Source organism: Diadema antillarum, unplaced genomic scaffold (genome assembly GCF_040938485.1).
Source record: "Diadema antillarum isolate AM-2024a unplaced genomic scaffold, OU_Dant_1.0 seq00000720_RagTag, whole genome shotgun sequence".
Classification (NCBI taxonomy): Eukaryota; Metazoa; Echinodermata; class Echinoidea; order Diadematoida; family Diadematidae; genus Diadema; species Diadema antillarum.
The window spans coordinates 1,969,191-1,994,586 of NW_027271624.1; the positions used below are offsets into that span (position 1 = coordinate 1,969,191).

Here is a 25,396-nt window from a genome sequence, read left to right on the forward strand (position 1 = left end):
CTATTTATTTGAAACATACTTGCCCTTTCATGAATTTGAATGACGGAACAAAGAGACTCCAACCCTAAGCACCTTCTGATCTGGAGATTCTCCCGCCTGAAACCCCTAGCAAACGGGAGACTCCAACTTGATGTGCGCGAAGCGCATATCACGAGCGCAAAGTTCCTAGCGCCGGCCGGCGGGGTCCAGGGCCCGCTTGGCCGCCCTGGAAGCTCTAATGATTAGGGTTCTTGATGCTCTCTCGTGCTATCTAAGGCTTATTTTTCAACATACAAAGACAAAAAGTAAGAAATCATTTCAAACGGGAGACACAGAGCCAGGGCGGGAGAAATTAAATCTCAAGCGGGAGAACGGAAGATTTTGCAAAAGTGGGCTTTCGGCGGGAGATCTCCCGTCGAAAGCGGGAGAGTTGGAGTCTCTGGAGAGTCCACTGATAGTGGGCATCTAAAATTTTATTTGAATGACTATGTGCTGAACATGTATACGCTTCTGATTTGAATTTGAATTATGTTCGCATATTCTTTTCCACGGATGATAAATTCGAACGAGGGAATTTCGTTTGCACATGCCTCAAATCGTTTCCGTTTCGTCGAACTTTGGATGACTCACTTGATTTTTTTTTTCACGACAACATGATGCAAGAACATGAATTTGAAAGCTCATTCCTGAAAATGCACGTTTTTATTCTAACTTCGGATGAGTCATGCATCTTTTGCAAGGATAAGAAATTTGCATACGAGACAGAATGAATTTGAGCGCTCCATCCTTAGAAATCGTAAGCTCTTTTTTTGACACCTTTGAAATGCTTATTGAACAAAATAACGAATAAAAAAATCATTTGAATGAGCGATTAAGAAGGTAATTCTCACTGAGCAGGGAATGTTTGCGAGTGTAGCGAATTCTAGGGAATTTCAGGGTACGTTAACAGTTGCAATCAAATTCTTAAACAATAATATTGCAATCAAATTTGCAGTTTTCATTGTCGTGAACAGTTTTTCTTGTCGCAAAGAAATTTTGAACATCCACGATCAATTTTTTATTTTCTTATTTTTTTGTTGCGAAAAACTGTTTACGACAATGAAAACTGTTTGCGAAATTGATTGCAATAATTTGATTGCAACTTTACTGTTAATGAACCCTGACGAAACCTAAAATTCCCTAGAATTTGCTAGCTTGCAAACATTCGCCCCTCAGTGAGATACCGCCTTAACGAATTCAAATGACGACTAAGGAGGTATCTCACTGAGGGGCGAATGCTTACGAAGTTTGCGAATTTTGGATTCGCCAACTCACTTTCTGACGAATGTTGGTGAAAATCAGGGTTCGCCTCTGTCATTTTAGCGACATTCAGCAATTTTTAGCGATGTTTAGCAACAAAAAAATAATAGCAACATTTGAGTGAATGTTTGCGAAAGGCAGTTGACGACTATTAGCAACCGTCAGCAAAATGTTAGCGACAGTTTTTGCGAAGATTAACTACTATTTGCCAATCCTTTATACAATTGTACTGCTATTTGTGACTGTTTGGGAACTTTTGCTAACTCCTGGAAAAATACCAGGCGAATTTATGGACCAAACCCTATAAAAAAGGTGAGCAAACCTTCACCATGCAGCATTCCGATTTCCTCTGACCGCGGAATATTTTCGAGATTTAGAATGATGTCCAGAATACTATGGTCTGTATGGAAATGAATTTCTGCCAGGAAGAGGCCCCATCATCAAGAGGTTCAGCAGCAGGGGGTTTATAGCAACCTCCTGCTACTGAAGGGAGAGTTCTTCCTCGGCCGGGGCCTGGCATGGACATCCACCCGATCCCAGATGGGTTTTCGCTCTCCATGTACATTGTTTCTTTGACATGGCGACTTACGTGGCAAATTTCTCCCAATGGGTCAATAACATACAGTAACCATCATAATGATCACGTGTCGGTATATAATGGCATTTTTGGCGATATACAGTAGTAGAAAGAACTTCAGCGACACTGTCATACAACCGTTTGCAAAGACTTACGACTGTTTTACAAACGCTTGCAACTGTTTGCGGAATAATTCTTCGCAAAGAAATTTTGAACATGTTCACAATTTATTTGCGACGAGAAGAATTGTTTGCGACAAGGAAAACTTTTTGAAAAAATATATAGCTGCTTCTGCCCACGCACCCCAGTTCGATTCCCGGGCCCCACTGAGCAATGTTGTGTTTAATCATACCGTCCCCTCTTATTAATACATGTAGTATAAGAGGCAAAACACTCTGTCCAACCGATAGGACAATGGAGGTCCCATGTGTGAGACTCAGTTGTGTGAGGGAGTCACAACTCATGCACGTAAAAATCCTATATAAGAGCAGGGTGTTCAACCCGCTGAAGTGGTCCCGCCTTACATCCAACTGAACCAAATAAGAAGACCAGCTATACTGCAGCTGAATAACAGGATGAGCTATCCAGCCATCTTTTCAGATGGAAATGAAACAAACGCACTCATGTTTGTGTTCATTAGCATGGGACATCAATCGAGCTTTTCTGACAGGTATTATACTAGTACACCACGCGGTACCCCGGGATACTGTACCGCGGGGTACCTCCTTGAATGGCGCCATCTCGTGTTTGGAAGATGTACCCAGTATATTAATTATTGCGTTCATGTTTGCCTGGGGTCATCCCACGAGACCGACATCCACGAATCATACGGCCCACGAGTTCGACATTGAAGATAGGTCCATGAGTCATACAGCCCATGAGTTCGACACAAGGCAATCAAAGCCCACGAGTTCGACACTATACGCAAAAGCTATATAGAGGCTCACGAGACTGAAAGGAGGCCCACGAATTCGACAAGATGAACAGCGCCATCTATTTGCCTACATGATCATACAATGTCATCTGTACAAAAAGGCATAATTTACAATTTGCAGATGAAACAAAATCCCAGCATTGGTGCTTTAAAATAGTTCTGAAATGTGAGTTGGGGACAGAAACAACCATTGTAAAAATTTGAATCCATAATTGATGTAAAGTATTGTGAAATACACAAAATGTGAACAATAGTTATAATAAGAATGCTTCTAGACTAAACCGTCTACAGTTATGGTTTATTGAGAAAATACTGATATTTATTATCTCCTTATATTTCAAGCTTTATTGCAAAAAATTTATATGGTAGGATGCTTTGTGATACAACAGACCTACATAGCATCAAATGTGATATCTTGAACATTTTTAAAATCACTGCTCCAAAAGGTAAACTGGACTTTTTATGATAGAAGTGGAAAACTGACATAAACGGCGGTGCATGCACTTTCGTCACGCTATCAATTTTTCATGATGACACTGTTCTCTTCATGGACCCCCCCCCCAAAAAAAAAAAAGAAGACAAGAACAACACATGGCTTCAAGTTTAGGTCTGTGATAATGACATCATGCTAATTTCAAGATAGGCTTGCCCCAATTCTAGCTATATGGGCAGGGCATCAGATTTTCCCCTTTTCTCTATTGCTTCGGTAGTTAGGTATTAGATTTTAACCTATCATACCCGACTTTTAAGAAGTAATGCAAAACCAATTTGGAATTTGTATATTATAAGCATTTCTGTTGCTATAACTCTCTCAAAAAAAAAAAATCGAGTGAAAATATTTACTCTTGAAGGAGTGAATACAAAAAAGAGTGAATTTAGAGTGAAATTGGAGTGAATTTTGAGTGAAAATGTTCATTTTCATTCATTTTGGAGTGACCTCAGGGATCACTCGAAGATTTTGGAGTGATCCCTGAGGTCACTCAAAAATGAGTGAAAGCGATGAACATTTTCACTCCAAATTCACTCCAATTGCACTCTAAATTCACTCTTTTTTGTATTCACTCCTTCAAGAGTGAATATTTTCACTCGATTTTTTATAGAGAGTATGTGTGAAACGAGGGTGCTTTTAAATTTTCGATATAGAAGTGGAAAGCCAGTTGATCTGGTGCACACTTTTAGTGAATGTTGTTAATTTCTGCGCGCACACACACACACACACACACACACACACACACACACAATAAATGTCTTAAAGGGTGTGTACATTGCAGTTCTGGTCGGGGTGAGGATTTAGCTTTTAACGTTTTGCAAGATATTCAGAAACCACTCTATGAGATGTCAAAGAGCATGCAATTCTAAGGGGTATCAAAAGTTTATTTGATGAAAATCGTTTTTGAAATGTCTGAGATATCCAAAAACAAGGTGAAACAAAGAGATCCTAAAAAAGGTGGGGCATGTCGCCTTTTATTATTATCACTTTTGGGGATATCTCAGCCATTTGAAAACCAATTTTCATCAAATAAACGTTGAATCCTTCTTAAAATCACATGCTCTTTCATATTTCATAAGAGGTTTCTCATTATCTCACTTAGGAATGTTCAAAACATGAATCCCCACCTCAACCACTACTGTACAGTCCCTTTAAGGGAAGGCAACCGACGAGATAAGCTGCGCCCGTTACAGTATCAAGCAACTCCCCTTTCTCGCCACTAATCATTTCTTCTTTATATTATGCCATAATAATAAGGACACCCTGTACAATTATGCACTCTTACTGTCTTACTTGATTTAATGGCACTCACTCATCCTGTCGAACCCGTGAGCCTTCTTTTGCTATATAGCGTCGCTCTCGTGAAGTGTCGAACTCGTTTGTTTACCTTATGCCGCATGTCGAACTCATGGGTTGTAGTAAGACTCATGGGCCTATTTTACTTGATGTCGAACTTGTGAGCCTTGTTCTCTTAGTGTCTCCAGGGAGGTAGGGTGGGCTGTATAACTAGCGGGCTGTATGCCTCAAAACTTATGGGCTGTATGACTCGTGGGATGTATAACTCGTGCGTATAGGCTACATTGTTTAGGTGTTGGTTTTAATTGTGACGTGCATGTATAGGGGCTCGCCCAACGGGACTCTTAAAACTCTTGGACTGATGCATTACTACCCTACTACGTCACCTTTAATTTCTATATATTATGATATATATATATATATATATATATATATATATATGTACATACTTTTTTGAAATGAAATAAGTTGAGCAAAATAGTTTATACAAACATGTACGTATACACTGCTGAAAATAGCTGGCCTATAACAATGAGGAAACTAACAAAGTACAACTGCTTATTTCATATCAAAGACAGTACCTTTTAAAACACTGTTTGTAATAAAAAACACACACCCAAACTGATTCACTCATTAACAGATCCACATCACACACACACAAACACACACGTAAACAAAGATTAATCACGTGAGGTAATAGTCTAAAGGTGCATGTATGGACCGTCAGTGTTATAGCTCCACTCTACAGCGAGGGAACCTAGGAAGAGGGAGAGAGAGAGAGACACTCTTCTTATGAACGCATATTGGAATACAATGATAAAGTCGATCTACTATAGTAATAATTGATCAATTTTTTCAATGTTAATGATAAGCTAAAGAAACTGATGATATAGGGATGATTTACGATTAATCCATGCTTCTTGCACACCGTTTCACTACTATACAAGTTTATACATTGCCCCTCTGGAACATCTCTCTAGATCAATATAGGAGCTAGTATCAAGCGATCAGTCAAATTTATGTGTTGGTTTTTTTTTTTTTTTTTTTGTGTTTTTTTTAATGCTACCGGGAAAGCTAAATTGCAACTTAGAAGAATATACTTATGATAACGCATTTTTGACCATGTATAGTATATGTTTTGTAAGCCTACAAAACATAATTGTGTTTCGGGGGAACTGCATGCATGGTCCGCTCTTTCGACACAAAAACATTATATTTAGCACGATTAATATCAAGAAATAGCGATTCCATCAGAATGACATAACCTTACGCACATTACGGTCTTGCAAGTTTACAATCTATCAAAAAGTCTTCAGAAGTTTGAGAATCGTCTCATTGGATTTGTATGGCGGAAGAATGGCATACTAGTATCATCCATTTACAGGAGATGGGTGTAAACGGATGATAGCGACTTCTCGAGCCAAAGTATCCGCTCCAAAAACTGGTATCCGACGTCACGGCAGTAACTAAAATCATCGGCTATCGGTATTAGTTTCGCGTTTTCTGTCATACAGCGTCGACAGCACAGTTACCCAACTAGCTGATTTTATCGTCTATATTCAGTTTCTCGGTGTTCACTATCCCACCACGGTACGCACGATCAAACAGCACTCGGTGCATTCCCCCAGTCGCTTTGCATGTACACGCAGCATAGCATGCACGTACTACGCAAGTCGCGTACACTAATCTCACGTTGAATAGTGTGTTGTCGCCAGCAAGAATTGTGAAGATCTTTTGCATAGCCTACTTCTTTGCTGTGTGTTTTCCAGTTTTGGCATCGTAACTTCATATATTGAGCTGCAATATCACCAATGGCGTCCAACATGGAAGACGAGCAAAGTCTGAAGGAATGCGAAGCCTACGTTCAGAAGCATAATATCCAGCAATTGCTGAAAGATTCTATCGTACAACTGTGCATTCATCGGCCTGAAGATCCAGTAAACTTTCTATGGGAGCACTTCGGAAGAATGGCAACGGTAATAAATACTTGAGTTCTAACCCCGGGACGCTCCGTATACACAGTTACACACTGTGGGAGCGTCCTGAGTCAATAGAGTGCTATATCGGTAAGCTTGATAAACATACACAGTCTGTCACAGATTTTCGCACCTCCGTAGGTTTCGAATATCACGAGGAAAAAACGTACTTTTATAGTATACATAAGATTCTTATCTAATTAATACCCTTCGTTCACCTTGTTCTTGTTCACATTGGTCCAATGATTTTGAAAAAACGTTTTTTTCACGGCCATATACGGGTCCGTAGTCCTTGCTCCCCATCCCATTCACCATTTTCGAAATCAGTATGCAGTACACTGCGCACGTAAATATTCATGTGCTGGCGGAGTCGCAATGCGTTTAGCCTTCTGACAAGGCGTGCGCGCGCGCACCCACCCAGAAAGCAACGCAATATACAGCGAGAGGGTTTGCCAACAGTATGATAAGGCCTTGCCACAAAGCTACACGACTTGATGGCCAGCGCATGCGCACAAATCTCAAATCCATTTACTGTATAAGATGTAGTTCTCCCGAGTTCCTCTCGACCGAGTCGCATTTAACTCATCAAACCGAGCAGAAAGGGACTATTACCAGAACCAAAAGTTGAACGCAGTCAGTCTTCAACATTACATCTTCACCTGTAAGTCTTCATATTGCGGAATTTTTGCGATTTCATATTGATTTTTAGGCGCTATACTTCGCCTGTCATGATCATGTCTGCTACAATGCGCAGCCCCAACACTGCGTGTTGGGGCTGGTCGCAGTTAACTTGAGTTCTAGCTCGTCCACCTTGAAGTTAAAATATACGGTTATATTTGAGCTTATATGTAAATAAGGTATATGGGAGGATTAAAATATTAGTTTTGATAAACAGGGAACCTTGAGTACCCTGTGTATGTCCGGTATTTTTGCGCTTGTTGTGGTAGGTTTACCCGCTAGTAGGCGCTGTACGTTTGCCTTTTAATACATACCACTTGCATACGGTGACCGAACTGGAGTTTTGGTTGCCTAAAGATTGACAACACACACAGCACAGTGCAGCATTGCAATGTGATGATCATGATCATGGCTCTTTAATACTCGGAACCATTCGCCGGTGCGGTGCAACGCCATGGTGTTTACTATCAGGCACCTTATGGGTCCCAATGAAGCCTGTCATTGAATGCATATACATGATGTTGGCTAAAACCAGATATTAAACAGCAATCCAGGGGTAATCGGGATCCGTCCACTGCACGCACAGTTTAACGTTACTAGACCTCAACAGTGTCAGAAAAAAAAAAATGACTAACACTTAACAGTTTAATAGAGTCTAGGTCTAGGCTTAATTAATTCATGGTAATCAATATTTTGGGCTACTTAGTACAGGCACAGCAAATTATACTCTCATAAACTGAAGTATGTGAGAGTGTAATTTGCTGTAGCCCAAAATGTACTGTATTTACAATTTAGATTTTAATACAGCTTTTCTAATTCTTCGATGTTGTTATGATGTTACTGTTCTAACACAGTTAGCGTTTATCATATGAAAATCAGATATACACCAAGCCATGAAATGAGATCAATTACAAAGTATATGTGACTCTGCACCTCAAAACAAACAAAAAGTCGCCAGACATGAATTTTTAGTTAAGACCATATTCTCAAAGAGCAGACTTCAAGCTTTAAAATGATGTATAACTCAAATCAAATGGACTCTCCTAACCTATCTAAATATTGGAAAGAATGCACAAACTCAGGAAAAGTGTGAACTGAGAAAAGAGGCTCTGAAGTACAGTTAGGGTGTCTGGAGCATTTTTGTAACTTTTGAAATTCTGTGAGAAACGAATTGTGAATTATTTCATATGAAAGAGAATTACATCATTAAGATATATTTCAAATTTCATGGCGAAATGATGTTTCTATCTTGAGAAATTTAACTTTAAAATCACAGCAATATCACCCCCTTTTTTTACGAGCACGCATGAAAATGTGACCCAAATCATGTTTGCAAACAACGCCGAAAAGCTGCATTCGGTTGTGGATCTCCAGCGATCAGATAATGAGCGTACAGCGGTTAGAAAATACGCGTAACAAGCGCAGAAGCCACTCCCCCTATGTGTTGTCATACCCTGTGTGCGCTGCGTGCGTACGTACGTGCTCGGTATTCAGTTTACATTCGATTCACATGTACCGTATTGAGCGCCCTACAAACACGTACGAACCCCGCGTATGTATGCAGGCGCAGGTAGCTAGCAGCAGCTGGGCAGCCTCACCGGTAAAATTCGGGGAGCCGAGGCGGAGAGCATCGCGATTGTAAGCCAGGGCAGCCGGCATGGCGAGCATGGTTACGTTCGCACTTAGGCTAAGCGGACATGATTGTATTCACAACCGACTTCTCCAGAGTTCTCGGCTTAGTGCCAGTGACTCGAGCATCGCGAGTGCACTTTCGAAATATAAATGAACAACGATAAGATCATAACCAATCCACAAGTAAACTAATAATAGTAGACAGAAATTTAGTAGAGTCTGGTTGTTTTGCAAGACGTACGTGATTTGTGAGCGTGACTGTATCCGATATGTACAGTATAGAGTGCATGCTATGTGTGATGCGTGTTGTAGGAGCTATCGCAAGCGACAGCCCAGTTTCCTGCCTCGATATGCACATCATACACAACACATACACACACACACGTAGTGACACACACACAGAGGTAGCTCTTTGCTGGCAGCATCTGCTGGCGTGCGCCGCATGCACACGCGATCCCCACACACCGCAGAATGAGGCCATGTGGCCGGTGGTAGACGGCGCGCGATGCGTAATCAAATTTACATATGCATTAGCCCCTTCGCGCGAAGTTACTATGGATTCTTGCATACGAAGCCCCGCCTAAAACGTTCGCTGTGACCAAAAAATTATTGCAAGGGGTATCTTCAAGGCGATATCTCCACACCTATTGTAGGCGTGGAGCTAGCGAAAAACTAGCCACACCATCGGATTCAGCATATCCTCAACTACTAGCATGCCTTGGGGCGATACAAATACCGAAGCAGACGCTGAGATATGGGGATAGATGTGCTTCTATTGATGTTTACATCAATTTATCGTCGGATTCATGTACCGCCGTTCTGATAGGATATGGAGCAAAACTTCCTCTTTCATATGATACTAAATTTGTCAGGATTCGTTAATGGCATGGTCTGGGGATTTGGCAATAAAGGCGAAATTTGGCACAAAAATGCTTGGTCAAAACAGTGTAGGCGTGCGGCTCCATTGCGTTCTATGGGACTTGCGTGTTATAAGATAGGGGCGCGTTTTGGTCGAGGGTTTGCAGTGCGCGATCAGACACCCTAGTACAGTGTCTATTCAAGCGCTTAATCTTTACCAAACCGTGCTGGCTGTGCGATGAATGGGACAAAAAACAGGAAGTAAACCACCAGGGTAACAACAATGAAGGGATTATTAGATTAAAGTGAAATTAAGCATGCCTCATTAACACATTCTGTCTGTAATCAATGCCAACTTTCAAAGCAGTGGCAATATCCTTTCAAAAGTTATTAGAGTTGAAAGTGAAGAGTGAGGACAAGGTTTTCCAGAAATGAAAAAGGGATTCTAAAGACACACATAATCACACTATTCTACAAAAAATTTTCGAGATAAGCTGCTAAAAAAAACACTTTCCTGCCCGTTTTACGATACCAAATTTTAGCATAATGTAAAAGAAGACCCGCTCTTTCAGAAAATATGAAAAAGTCAAGTTCGGCTAGGTTGACTCATTTCACTTATTTTCAGTCCTCACGCAATATCAGTGTGTGCGACTTTATGTTCGTTTTGAGGTGCACGGTCACATATGTAGATTGATACGTAATATAGATATAAAAAGTGTTTAAATCAGCGAAATTTTTTGTTTTCTTGAAAAAATCCCGCACTTTAATAACTTTTTGTGTTCACGATTTTCCAATTGTACTTTGTAGTGGCGGCTTCGATTCGCCCATCGTTGTAAGTAGAGAGCTCGCTAGCGCTGAGCCAGTGCGCGGCGTCCGCATACGCGGAATGGCAGTCGTAAAACACACAACATCCATAGCGACTCCCGCGGCAGCAACCGCAAAGCTCTTCGCGGGCTCCGATCAGGTAGCCAATTTCACTAAAACCAGGCATTGCAAGGTCCATTTCGTGTACTGTTGTTACCACATGCGTGTATGTGAGGCTGATAAATCTTTCTTTCAAAAATTCAGAAAACATATTAATTTTGAAAAAAGTGAAGTTTCGATACTGCCATATTTTGCGCAATGTGGATTAAGTACAAAATACACCAAAGGTCATGACAAATAAGTGCAAAATTTCGACTTAGCGTGCTAAACAGATCATCCTCCTCGGGCTACTAGCGGTAGGTAGTAGACGCAAACCCGCGTACAGGAAGGCAAAAGTAGCTCAGGTTTGTGATTCGAACACGTTATTTGCCATACGGCTGTATTACTTTTGAAAAGAATGATATCAATCTGTGTCCCCCCCACTAGTTTGCCCAAAATGGATAGATTGCTATCTTTTTTTTACTAATGACTAAATAAAGGTTATGCCATTTATGGGAAGACTTCCCATAACCTTTATTTAGTTTATTATTAGTAAGGGGGAATGGTGGTTTGTTTATTTTGTGCAAGTTGGTGGGGGGGGGGGGGGGACATAAGGAACTCTTTCCCAATCTGTGGCCGTATGTAGATCATGAAATTATTGCAATAAATATTGCCAATTGCATGCAGAATTAATCAACACCGACCAGTGCAAAATTTTCTTGCTACTCATTGTATTTACCAATTATCTCAGTTTGCAGCAGGGTGCCTATTACTAGTGGCAGGTGCAGTTTCCTTCACCACTAAAACTACAACTGCCCATTCAGGTGAAAGAGCGAAAGTAGTCTACTCACACTTCCCATTACTTGTTTGAGTAAAGGACGGCTTCTCGTCTAGGTGAATTACAGCTGTATGTGGGACTAAGCACATTCAACACTCTTTAGGTGAAAAACAACTGGAAATTCCAAAGAAAGCCTCTCAAGCTGGTTAATTCGCAAGAATACTAGAATCGAATCGGTAAATTTAAGGCTTTATAGACATACTACTACTATTACTACCTAGATCTGTTTAAAACGAGTAAAGTATATATTGTACTAGAGGTCAACTTGAGTTGATGTGAGAGAGTAAATACTCTGTTTACACTAGGCTGAAAAGGGGATTCTGAAGCCTCCTATCGCAGCCCTGAGCAGACTTTCAGCTCAGTATAAACAGACAGAATGCAGAAAAAGAGATCTGGTTAGGTCAGGTTCTGAAACCCTCTTTTTTGCCCTTTTTTGCTGACCCAGAAGTTATTACTGAAAGTCATGGCCAGCTTAATATGTAAACAAACCAGCTGTCGTGACCAATTGCTCGTGATAAAACACCTCACAACTTGCACACTTTTGCGCTTAATCACAATTCTGGTTAAATGTGAGAAATTCAAAAGCCCGTGCCCTGTATCAAAGGGGAACTCGGTTACCATGGGATTGGAGCCGGTCTGACCTGCTCTGGCAAAACTGGCCCAGGCAGTATAAACAGACAAGAGTCCGCTTTTTCAAGTTGGACTTCCGCCGAACAGCCAGTGCTGGTTCTAAGTTTTCAGCAGGTACTGCATACCGGTAATTATTCAAACTCATGAAATTCTTCTGTCAAGTTGTTTTTATTGCAACTGGTTAACAAATTGCCCTTTCGTATGCATTTTAATTTTGTGAATCTTTGCTCTTGTGAAATTAAAATGCACGCAAACAGTTTTGGCTGTACAGTAGTAACCACTGTGGTGGGATCTTGAGCTACAAGTGCATTGTACATATCATACAAAACATGCCGGGTTATCGTCGGTCCTCATGGATGTACACTATGTATTAAAGACATAATTTACCATTTGCAGATGAAACAAAAACCCAGCATTAGTGCTTCAAAATAGTTCTAAAATGTGAGTTCGGGATAGAATCAACCAGTGCAAAAATTTGAACGAGTATAATGGATGTTAAGTATTTATACACAAAATGTGAACAAGAGTTAATAAAAATGTTTCAAGACTAAACCGTGTACAGTTATGGTTTAATGAGAAAAATAGTGATATCTCTTTATATTTTAGGCTTTATTGCAAAAAATTTATATGGTAGGATGTTTTGTGATACAACTGACCTACACAAAGTGATATCTTGAACATTTTTAAAATCGCTGCTCCCGAAGGTAAACAGGACCTTTAAAGGTTGAAGGGTTAGGTACCTAGTCCTCCTTGTTTATGGCTACAAATAATAGTTTACAGTCCTAGATCAGCAAATTTTAACTTACATAGAGGATTATTGACTTTATATTTTTAAGTATAAAGGTATAAACTCATCACCTTATTGAAATATCCAAGATTTGGGTGAGATTTTCATGAAAAAGATACCGCTCAGCTGCCAGCTTGTCAACATGCTAATTAGTGATCATCGGCAAATGAATATGATAGCCAGTCACTGTAGTTTCTGAGGGCAGAGCACTCCTATGTTATTGGATTGGGTAGTACTATAGGAGAGGGGATTCTGTGAAGTGAGACGTGGTCTCTATGGAACATACTTGTTTTATCCCTGGTGATACAGACTGATCTTTCAGTCAAAGGCAGTGTATACAGCCACATTATGTTCTCTTTTTCCTGTTTCGTGTTTCTTTTATTGGCCCTAATGGGTAATGCTGAAGCCATGAGCTTTGAGCATCATTTTGCTTTTCAGTAACCCTCCCTTCCCCACAAAAAAGAAAAAAAAGAAAAGAAAAAAAGTATTGGATGCGTGGCAACTTTTATACAACATGCTTGCATGTTTCGAAGAGTAAGATCCTCTGCAAGCAAAGGCTTATGCTGTGAAAATGGATACACTGCTGATTGGATGATTCATTGTCTGCTGTATCACTGTAGTCTTGCACAGTGAGTGTGGCAAGGGTATGAAAACTTACAGGTGCAATATGAACGAGATATGAAACTCGTCACGCTGACGAGTTAGGTGATACGCTTGGGGTCATCAGGTGTCGGTCATCTGTGATTGACAAAGAAAAGAATGTGATATAGGCACCTTGAAGTTATATTGAGCGTGCATGCAAAACCGTTTCTCTAACCAATCGGCCACGGGACATCCCCGGAAATGGTAAGGCAAAAAAGAAATGTATGGATATTACAGGGGGAAAAAGTCAATGCCCACTCAACAATCGTGGCCGCGTGAACATGTATTGCATTGCTAGACGGAAATGCGGCCTTGTAACGACTGATGTCGCTATGCCATTTCTGGCAACTTGGGAAAAATACGCGCCGTAGACATAAAGCCTATAATCGGCTGGTTTTGATACCTTGCCTTTAATCACAATTTTCAGTGTGATGACGTCATCAAAGTACAAAACAATAACATGGTCTTGAAAGACAAATGTTCAAAGTACAACACCTCAGTCGTCGTCATTACATACTATGATCGGTTTGACAAAGTCAACCTGCAAAATGTTGCTGCAGTCGAAGCAATGTGGTCTCCAACACACAAAAAAGAGGGATATGGCGTGTGTCTGTGTGTCTGTGTGTGTGTATAGGTGCGTTTATATACGAACGTGATTTCTACATGGACGAATATGTAATACAAAATTGAAGAAAAAAAGTAAAATAGCTAAGTATTTTGTTTCGTGATCTTGTGGGGTTCGAACCCGCAACCTCACGTCTCTGAGACGTCGCCTTTAACCACTCGGCCATACGTCTCGGCGAGAAAATATGAGGAACGTAAACTTATGTATGTGAAAGCTGAATCGGGAATCGTTTTGTCCACATTCCATTCTCATTTTCAGTTTTAAACTGCAAAATTGTCAACCTGATGATGAGATTTCAAAAAATGAAATGCATGATTACTGAAGCTTATTGTCTCAGCTACAACATACTTAAGTTTCAGAGGAAATGAAGCAAAATCAGCTGAGATAAAGGTGCTTAAACGTTGTGAAGTCAATGCATGGTTTTAAAAAAAATCACCTCCCATAGACATAACACGTAAACTTGTCCGATTTTGCATCTTTACCTTTAATCACAATTTAAGGTATGATGACGTCATCAAATTTCAAAACCATGACTTGGACTTAAAAGGCAAATGTTCAAAGTACAACATATCTGAATTTGGGATAATATTGAGCTTAAACAACAGAGATACGAGCAAATGAATGTCAGAAACAGTACCTCAAAAAAATTAATTCCACTTTTTTGATTTCAGATGATGATATGATGACGTCATAATATATTTAGGGAAATATTGATACTTGAAACGTTATTTTCAATTCATATGCTTTTGTAATATGCAATAAAAACATAGGGTCACCTGACGTTTTAAAGAGCTATGGCGAAATAAACAAAGACATGTTTTTCGCTATATTTCCACATAGACGCGAACACGAAATTTCAACTTTGACGCCAACGCATTCCTTTGTTATAGGTCAAAATTGATCGGAAATCAATGGATATTGTTACTTAATGTATCAGGAATCCAAATCTGTCAAAAAATGTGCATTTTCAGTTTGCTTACGCGCACTACGCGCGAAAATGTGCGGACGGACGCGAACGCGCGAAACGCTTAAAATTGTCTGAAACTTCGAGATTTCCCATTGGTAAGTTGTTTTGAGCCTTTTAAAAGTTTGACGCGCGCGTACGCGCGCGTAATAATGTCTTAGGTAATTAGCATTAAAATGTATGATAGAGCGTGACCTGAACTTAATGTCCGCCGAAAATGATACAGACATGACCTTTAGATATGAAGTTATGATCGATCATGTAACATGGTCCGAAAATCACAAAATGGCGCCTAGATGACGTCATAGATATGTTACTGTCATGAAAACCTTATTGTGGCTAGATTTTGTCATGAGACATGTTCCCTGAAAATGTCATGTTATTCCGTAATGTCATTCTTGAGATATTGATGACACAAAATTGTCCAGAAAGAAAGAAGAATAAAAAGAAATAAAGAGAGATTTTGACAATCACAATAGGTGATACGCTGATAGCGTATCACCTAATGATATTTAAGAAATTACAAATGCCAATTCTCAAGTGAATGACATACAATGTACACATCAATTTATCAAATATTCTACTGGCATCAAATGTAACAACATACAGTAGAGAACAGTAGCAGACTTGATGTACCGTACCAGTACCAATACACACTGAGAAACAAAATATAGCATTAACCCACGTTAAGAAATATGAGCAATTATTGTCTCTGCTTTAGCCCTTTCCCAAAATAATGATTGTAATTTAACAAGATGTTGCCTCATTTTTTCCCTTTGTTTTTTGGTAGGCTCATGTAATGTGCAGAAAAAACCCTTTTACAGCTGATTTAAAAGCCGTTCTTGAAGTTTTGGATAAATTGAGAACATGTACACATACGATATACACTTGCCCTACAACTGTACCTTGTAAAATGTGGAATGAAAAAATAATGTGTGTACATGTATGCTTTTCTCTGAGGATAATGATTACGGATATCTCGTATTTCACATCATGAGAAAATGAGTCATATACATGTACAGTTGTACATTGTACATCACTTTATTCAGTATAGTGGCAACCCAGAGGTACAGCTGTACAGAGTGTACACATATTAGAAAACCATTTGAAAGCTAAAATGGACTATTAAAGTTATATTATGCCTATGGACTCTTCAGTAACTCAGCATGCACATCCAAACTGTATTTATTCCTGTCAGATTTTCTGTACAGTGTATGTGGCCCCATATGATACGTGTAATCAGGTTTTAAGATGTGAATACATCATGAGAAAAGGCTTTTGTGCCAATTAAAATGACATACTGGATTAAAAGCAGTTACAATATTTTTGTGAGGTTATCGCAAATCACTGTTGGATGCTTGGACCAGTGCTTGCGATACCCTCCATTTCAAATCGCGAAAACAACTTGTGAAAATGTTTGTGAGCTCCTCATCGCGAACAATATCTTTGCATGAAAATAACAGCTTTGACAGTGAGATGAACTGCATTTTACAGTCTAACATGTTTCATGAAATCATACTGCTAAACCTCTCTGTTTCTGCTTCAATACAACCTATAATACTGCACCAAATTCAGTACCGTAGTCTCTGTTTCTTTATGGCTCAATATCTCGTAATTCAATGCATTTCATTTCATTTCATTTTATTTTATTTTTCCACAGAACATTATATAGCATACATTGTGTATTTGCAATACACAAAAATAACAAATAATAGATGGCTTTGTCAGCAAAATCATGTAGATATACATTGTAGGACTCCATGTACCTGATATGTGCTTCAATGTATTACTGTACATTGTATAAGGAACCAAACTTGAAGCTGTTTGTGGCGTATTGTATGCAATATGTCTGGTAATGATTTTTTACCTTTGCCATGGCACAGCTGGGCAACCAAATACTATAAGCAGTGCATTTTACTTGGACAGAAATGAACTAGATAATACCATGTAAACACACACACAACATTCCTTATGGCAGAATGATTTGATTTGTGATTTCTGACTGTAAACTACTGAAAAGTTTAGGTTCATGTTGTAGGATCTGTGGAGAGCAGCTGGAGCGTGGTGCCTCAACTCGTGGGAAAATGGAGTGAATGTACCCAAGTAGATTTATATGTGTAGTGGTGTGAATCTACCAGTTCAATACAGGTGTAATGACAGTGACAGTGTGTGCTATATAAATGGTTGCAGGGCATCTACATGTATATCGTGTATACGGCTGTGTAATGTTTTTTTTTTTTTTTTTTAATATCTTGCCATGCTCGGCTGTGCAGTGTAGCAGATGACATCATGCAATACATAGTTTGGCCACCTACACTTTGTATGTGCAACTCTGTAGCAGCGCAGAGAATCCAACCCAAAGCAGCTTTAAAATCAGAAATGTCAATGTCAAATTCTTAAAATTTAATTTTTTTTCTCTTTATACACTGTAAGTCTGTATTTGGATAATACATGACATATCTAAGTCTGTTTTGTGAAAGGACAATGTACAGTAGAAATGCCCCTTTTTGTACAGTCAATAAAGCTGCACCAATGAAATCATTTCAATATTTTTTTTTTCTCAACACATGTGACCACAGTATCTTCCCTGCTATAAAACATTGTTGGGGATTCATGTAGAACTCTCGAAAAGCTTGTAATGCAAAACACTGTGTCAGGTAGGATTGTTGTGTGCAATTTAGTGGGATCAGGGAGGGTGTGATGATGAAACCTCATGTATTAAATGCACAAGGTATGACTTTCATGATCTTGGAACCTTGTACAGTAGTTGTACATTTGTATTATTTTTTTAATAGTTAGTGATTCTGCGTAAAGTTACAGTATGTTGCAGACCAGCAAAATTGTATAAAAAAAGCTGTCCATTAGCGAGCATTACATCTTTCATTGTAGGTATTGCAGTGTGAAAAATGTGATATTTTTAGGTACAGTTCAAGTACTTTGTATGAGGTGCTGTGGCAGAAGCCTTGATAATGTTGTCCCTCATGTTTGTTATGCCTCCGCCACGAAGTGTCGCCGGAGGCATTGTGTTTTTGGGTTGTCCGTCTGTCCATCAGTCTGTCCGTCCGTCCGTCATCCCATCCTTCTGTCGTAGCGTCCGTCCGTCCTTCCATCCGTAATCAATTTTGTGGACAGCGTATCTAAAAAACTGTTAGAGGTATCCTAATGAAACTTGGCATGTATATGTATGAGTGGGCGAAGTTGTGCCTAGTATCAACTCTTGGGTGCACATGCTCAAGGTCAAAGGTCAAGGTCAAATGCTCACAATTTCACTATTTCCCCTGTACATATCTATACAATGCCTAGAGATGTTTTCTTGAAACTTGGTGTATACAATTATACATGAAGTACCAAATAAAGATTCCCCAGGGAGAGCTTTGGGTCATGGGGTCAAAGGTCAAAGGTCAACGGTCAAGTGAAAATGTTACAATTTTACTTTTTTTTCCATATATATCTCAAATATTTCAAGGGTATCTTCATGGAACTTACATTGTAGTTATGCATGTACTGACTGGCAGTGATCATGTCGGGGATTTAGGGGTCATGGGTCAACGGTCAGGGGTCAAAGGTCAAGGTCAACTCATCAAAATGTCATTTCTCTCTTATCTATATATATATACATATGCAATGTCTGCAGGATTTTTTTTTCTTGAAACTTAGTATATACATGTATGCATGTACTACCCAATACAGATTCTCTTGGAAGGTTCTTGCCAAAAGGTCAAAGGTCAAGTGAAATTGCTAAATTTCACTTCTTCTTTAAATTTACCGGTATAAAAAGGTCAAAAGTTGGGTACAAATCCTCAAATCCCCAAATACCTGCACTCTTAGACAGTATAGCCATTCATCCGTAGTTCAAGGAAAGTGAACACTCAATGCATTTGTGACAAACCTGTCATTTTAATACATTGTATTTTGACAGTTATGTGAAACTGTCATCACACATTGTCAAGACATTGTGCTATAGACCTATTCAGAGAACCATGAATTATGGCGGAGGCATACCAGTTGCCATAGCGACATTTCTAATTTAAAATGTTTCATTTCGAACAAGTAGTGATGCTTATAATGCAAAACAGTAAATATAGCTCCTCCTGAAATGGAAGGAAGTAGTGATAGTCTTTTCACCTGAAAATGCAAACTGTGTCAAGTCTAGCATTGCAGTGGCTTTCACACTGTCTACTATTGAGACGATGTCTCTGTAGGCAGCAAATGTGTAGGACAATTTTATGTGTGCAGATAATGTTACTGCATTTCAAATGCACTACAGTGTCCTACTCTGCTGAGATTTTGCAAAACATTCATTGTATTATTTACAGTGTAGGTAGTGAGTTGTTACAGACTCCATATAATGCACAAGCATGGAAGAATTATGTTACAGTGTTAGAGTAGATGGGCATGCATTTCTTGCAGTGACAACAGCTTGTGCGTGTACATGCAGGTAGTTTCAAACGTGATGGCACACGTGATAAAAGCACTCTTGATGAATACACGCATTATGCATGGAATCACCACAGCCGTGAGGTGTGCATGGTAACCAATACCACCCTTTGTACGTGCACATACAATGAGTACATAGAGCTCGTGCACGTTTTGGATGCCCTTTAAAACGAATTCCAGCAGAGAAACTACTAAAATAGAAACCAAAATATCAGCAACCTCTACATGTAGGAGATGTCTACATTGTATGCAAACCATAGTTGAGTAATGCATAATCAAAGAATCATAAATTTTGCAAAAGCAAGATAATCACAATGTTCACCTCCACATTGCATTTAAAATCCTGTACTGCAGTATCACCTACAGTTTTTGACATACAGGCCTGTACTTCGTTGCTGATGCATTGCGTCAAGGCATTACTCCTTGATTGCATGTTGCATTAAGCAGCGTATTGCACAGACAAGTGATTGCTGAGACAGCCCACAAAATCCTCTGTTTTTTCTACATTGTAGTAGTTTTGAAAACATAGAATTTTGATTTGACACACTTGAGGATTCCTGTAGAAAAAATAATCTATAGCCTTTTTAAAAGTTAAATCTGGCAAGCCATGAAGAACTTGTATTGACAGCACATAAGTTTGATATTTTTCCACACGTACTGCTAGTTATTAAATATAAATGTAGGAGTCCGATTTTTACCGGAAAATTATGAAGACCATTGTTATGTAATTCTCAAATAAGATTTGGCTTTGAGGAAATCTCCAAAGTATACAATTTACCAGAATTTGTAACGCATCTTTGTATCATGTGTAGATATATTTGAAGTTTTGAGATTATAGTATACCATTACATTGAAATGTACACGTGTACAGATCAAGTCATAAAGTAGGGCCTACAATGTACTGTACATAATATGCATATGTACAACAGTGTATTCAAAGCAACTCGCCTCCACAATGAAGAAAAACAAAGGATAAGTGTACGCATACATCGTATGTAGAGACCAATGTTGAGAAGAATCTACTGTAGTATGTACCCTGGTTCTAAAGGTATTTTGTGTTGTCATGTGGTGACGTTTTGTTGATTGTAATTTGCAATCATGTCACAATGTTCATCAGGGAGGGAGAAACTGGAGAGAGGAAAAAAAAAAGCGTATTTGCAGCTTACGCTGTACTGTGTATGAGGCACACACAATCATGATTGCCCATGGTTCATGATAGCAATCACATATAATGAACTTTTGACATGCCTGGATCCATCGTTGCCAAGCGGAAATACAAAATGCGAAGACAAGTCGTAAAGTTCAGAATAAAAAACAGTTACTGTTTAGTGTAACTATGTATATACAATGTACACGTACATGCTTCATTTTGTGGTGGTTTTAAATGGGGAATACACAGTGAGTTGACCAATATTGCCTCCAGTAACACTTTATATGTATTGTTTTATTTGAAGTGGGAATTCAGCAACTTCTTTCCCCCCTCGTATCTCCTTCCTTCCTTGATCATGAATTAGCCACTGTGGAAATTGTCTTACAAAATGTGCCGGTTTGCAAAATGTATGACTGTTTTTTCCACTTTCATTGAATCAAATTTGGTCATCTGGATGTGTAATACAAAAATGTTGAATGTGATTTTGACAGGGTGTGATATCATTTCTAGGTTAGAAGGAGTGCATTCATGTATACTTCAAAGAAGTAAGCCTACAGTAGGTCAAGCTCTTTGTTATGTCATCATAGCCCTTTACAATGCCCTCTTAATTTTAGCTCATCATGCTAATTGGATGTATCACTAAATTATAAAATGCTTTCAGTGTAGCACAGTTTTACACTGCAGATTGATAAAATCGCGGACAAGCATACCACTTACACTGTAGACCATTTTTCGTAAAAACAAAACAGAAATAAGAATAAACAGACATGATTGATTTATCGTGAAGTACCCGGTAATATTAATGTTTAATGTTAGTCACATTACTGGTGTGTTATATTCTATAAATGTAAATCTGTAACATTAAAAAGCAATGTTACATATGTACATGTACACAGTGTACAATGTACAATGTAGACTTGCGCTGTGGAGACGCACAGTCAAAGAGCTGCAGCTACAAGTGTACATGTACAGCTTGTATGTACAACACTATCCAGCTGAAAACATAATGTCATGGCTCCACTTTTGAGGAAATAGTTGATTATTGCTAGTTATTCTTAAATACACCTTTGAGTGCAGTGATACAGTGTACATGCTGGTACAAAAGTGTAAAGTAAAAAGCATACAGAATACACAAAGGGTTGCAGAAAAGAAATGTAGGAAAGATATAGAGTAGAAAAGTAATGTTGATCTTTTCTGTGCATGGATTGTGGCCTTCTTTCAAGCTTGCATGGGATAGCTATCTCCGTACATTTACAAAATGCCTGAGGGATACAGTCCTCTAGCCTAGATTGTGTGTACAAGCAAACAGCATGCCGGTACACGTGAAATTGGTTTGCGGTGCTAGCGAGCATGTCCCAATGGTAATGGATATATCATCCTGCTGCCAGGGCCTCAGCATGCCACAGACATGCCATCAGATGCACTGCACTGACACCACTGAATGCTTATAACAATTTTATTTTTTTTTTTTTGCTGTGATTTAAATTGAATTACATTCATGTGTGTGTATGAGTGTGTGTGTGTGTGTGTGTGTGTATGTGTGTGTGTGTGTGTGTGTGTGTGTGTAAAATGCATGAGGAGGCATACATGTATTTCATATGAAGAGCCACCATGGCTGACTGCTGCAGGTATTTTTGTATAGCCGTCTCGCCAGGAAATTGGAGGGTGTAACTGGATATTGTTATTCCTGAATGGATGTAGGAAAATTCATGTTCATCCATCGAGTGAGAGGCATTAGCTCTGTTTTTTTTTTTTTTTTTATTTGTGTGTGAGTGTGGGGGGGGGGTGGGCAGCTTATATTATACTCTTTCATACAACATTGTACAATGTACAGTATGTACAATGTATATAGGAGATAAAAAGTCAGCGGATGATGCAGTCTGTGATGTGCAATATTTTTAAGTCCTGTGAGACACTGAGCTTTTGTACATCACAAATATACAGCAATGGGCGTGCGCCCCCTTTTATTGTTTGTTAAACAAAAGAAATAAAAAAAAGGGGGAGCAGGAGTGCGCCCCCCTTTAATTTTGTAAAGGTGCCTCCCCTTTACGGAATTCCTGGATCCACCCCTGAATATATGCGCTAGACTTCTGCAAAATCAGTACATGTATACATGTAGAAGAAAACACTCCAAAGACATCACACATTTGCTGGACATGTCAAAAAATATGCAAATACTCAGTATAGTACTTGATTTTACTGTACATCACTCTGGTTCTTCATTGTTAATTCTATCAGCAGGGTTCGAAATTGGCGATGGTCCGCTGGCCATTGGCCACCCAAAATCATGTCGGACTACCTAAAAATCATAAAATTCTGAAGTGACTAGTCCGTCTGGCTAGCCAAAATATTGCTTCAGTGTCAAAATTGATTCTAAGTAGTCCGCCTGGCTACAACTGTAGTTTAAAAAAAAGTTAAGTGCGACCCCTGAATTCAGCTGCACAGTTGTCTTGCAAGTTTTAGTTTGCAAAAGTATTTTAGAATTCTTGTAAAATGAAAGATGTACATGCCTATAATGCTATTTTGTAGCTGTATAAAGTTCAGCCAAGGAGTTACATGTATCAGACATGTGTCTGATAACTCCTTGGTTCAGCTGTGATTTATTTTGCTGTAGGAGAAGAACATTATTTCCTGTCGTCCTGATTCTTTATTGTTCTACAAGAATTTGAAAATTTAGTGACAGAATTTAGTCATAATAATATATACTGGTGTCATTGCTGCTGTCTACTGAGGCTTAATGAATTTGGGGTATCACCAATATGCAATGTAATGCTTCCCGGCCAGCCCTGTTTTAGATGCATTGTGGGATGGCTCTCAATAGCAAAGTTGGATTGGGTATGGGTTGCATCTCTCTCACCAAACCAGCGCAGGAACAATGTTCTTACATATTTTTCTGGGATGAGTTGGGGAAGAAGCTCCTCATGCAGTAGAGCTTGCCAACAAACCAACCCAGGTCATGTCTTTCATCCAGGGGTACATTTACAATGTATTTTTGAAGATTTCTTTCCGTATTGTGAGACCAGCACATTGCAGCATTTCAGTAATGACCCATGACTTTACAGGCCGCAAATAAGTCAAATTATAAACCTGTATAAAAAAAACTCTATTTACTAGTACACCAAATTCAAATGGAGAAAAAGAATTATGTATAGTATAAAAAAATAACAATATGCAGGAACTGATTGTGTTGCATCACACTTCTGCGGACGAAGATGTGAGATTTATTACATTGTATCTACAAGACAACTGGGAGCGACCATACTACTGAGCTATCCAACAGTACAGTGCATCTGTGACAGGGTTCTACAAAGGTGTTTTGAATATTGGCAGTGACTCAAATTCAATATGGACATACGCTGTATAGGGTTTCAGTAAATAGTAACAGATTGCATCTATTTATATCATAATATCCACATACAGCTGTGTGCATATTTTGTCATGTACTTTTATAGATACATAAAGACACATAAATTCTGTATGTTGTGTGAGCACTGACCAGTGAGTAGTAATTTGTACCCTAGCACAAACATTCACCTCACTTGTCATTTGATTTCAAGAATTCCGTACTAAGTATTTCAAAATAAGAAAAGAAATTTATAAAAACACACACACAAAATGTACTATGTAGCTCTGGATTTATCAAATTTATAATCTGCAGTATATAAGCTGACATTACAGCTTGATTTTGCTCGGCACATCCCTCCACTGCCATTCCAGATATGCAATACCATTAGAAGAATTCATCAGTCCATGACTGCACTGCAACGTATCAATGACTACGCACTTATTCGTACTGCATCAAAAGCCCTGCATGTGGCATGCAGGGCATGCAGTGCTCAATGTGCCATGTTGCAGGGATTCTGATTTCAGGCAACAGCGCCCACTGGTGTTGGATCATGGACAGGCTCTTTCAGCAGGGGTGTAGCCACCTCCATGAAAGGGACTATCTGTTCATGCTACATGTCAGTTTCCTCTCTGTACAATCAATGAGGAGCAAGTGGATTGTGAACTGACAGGTGTGTGGCAATTAACAAATGTACACAATTGTTGTTTTCTTTTCTTTTTTTTTCCACTAAAAGTTAGGAGTCCTGCAAATGGTACCAATTTCTAAACTTGATATGTGTGTGCCAACACAAAATCTACAAAGTTCTGTCATGATAATGGTGCTTCCACTTGCCAGGTATACATTAGTGAATTTAGTGAATTTTATTGACTCTTTCGACCCCTTCTCAGGGTATGAGAGTACAAACAAAGAATATAAATAACAATATGACAAACCAGTGAATACAATACTTGTAGATTACACATAACAACACAAAAGATATACAAGATAATATAGTGTATTATATATATGAGAATACAAACATGAGTAAAATAAGATACACAGACAGTCTACATGTAAATAACAGAATATTACAAATTTAACAAAGAAGGTTGCTTCACTAACCTACCGCTACGTGTCTGTGTAGGACCAACTCTTTTTGTACTGGTGCTTGTGCGATTATCTTTTTCAGTGTTTTTAGAAACCTGGACATGATAAGACAAAGTAAATCTTGCTAAGTTTTTCAACTGAGAGGTACTTCTAGTATCAAAAAGCTCTGTCATGTGCAAAGCACTTGGAAACCTAATTTTGGTTAACTTTTGGGGCAGATACAAACGTCTCTCCCTTTGGAAATAAGGGTAAACAAAAATATAATGAAA

At 39.0% G+C, this 25,396-nt stretch overlaps 1 protein-coding gene across 1 annotated transcript in view; it reads left to right on the forward strand.

The window, feature by feature from the left end:
* The first annotated feature begins 6,288 nt into the window (after positions 1-6,288).
* The window catches only part of LOC139738058 (cAMP-dependent protein kinase regulatory subunit-like), a 77,035-nt gene continuing 57,927 nt past the window's right edge, over positions 6,289-25,396 (forward strand). Inside the window, exon 1 of the mRNA XM_071648719.1 lies at positions 6,289-6,551. Within this exon, the coding sequence (XP_071504820.1) occupies positions 6,387-6,551 (165 nt within the window). The 5' untranslated portion in view covers positions 6,289-6,386. The remainder of the gene's footprint in view (positions 6,552-25,396) is intronic.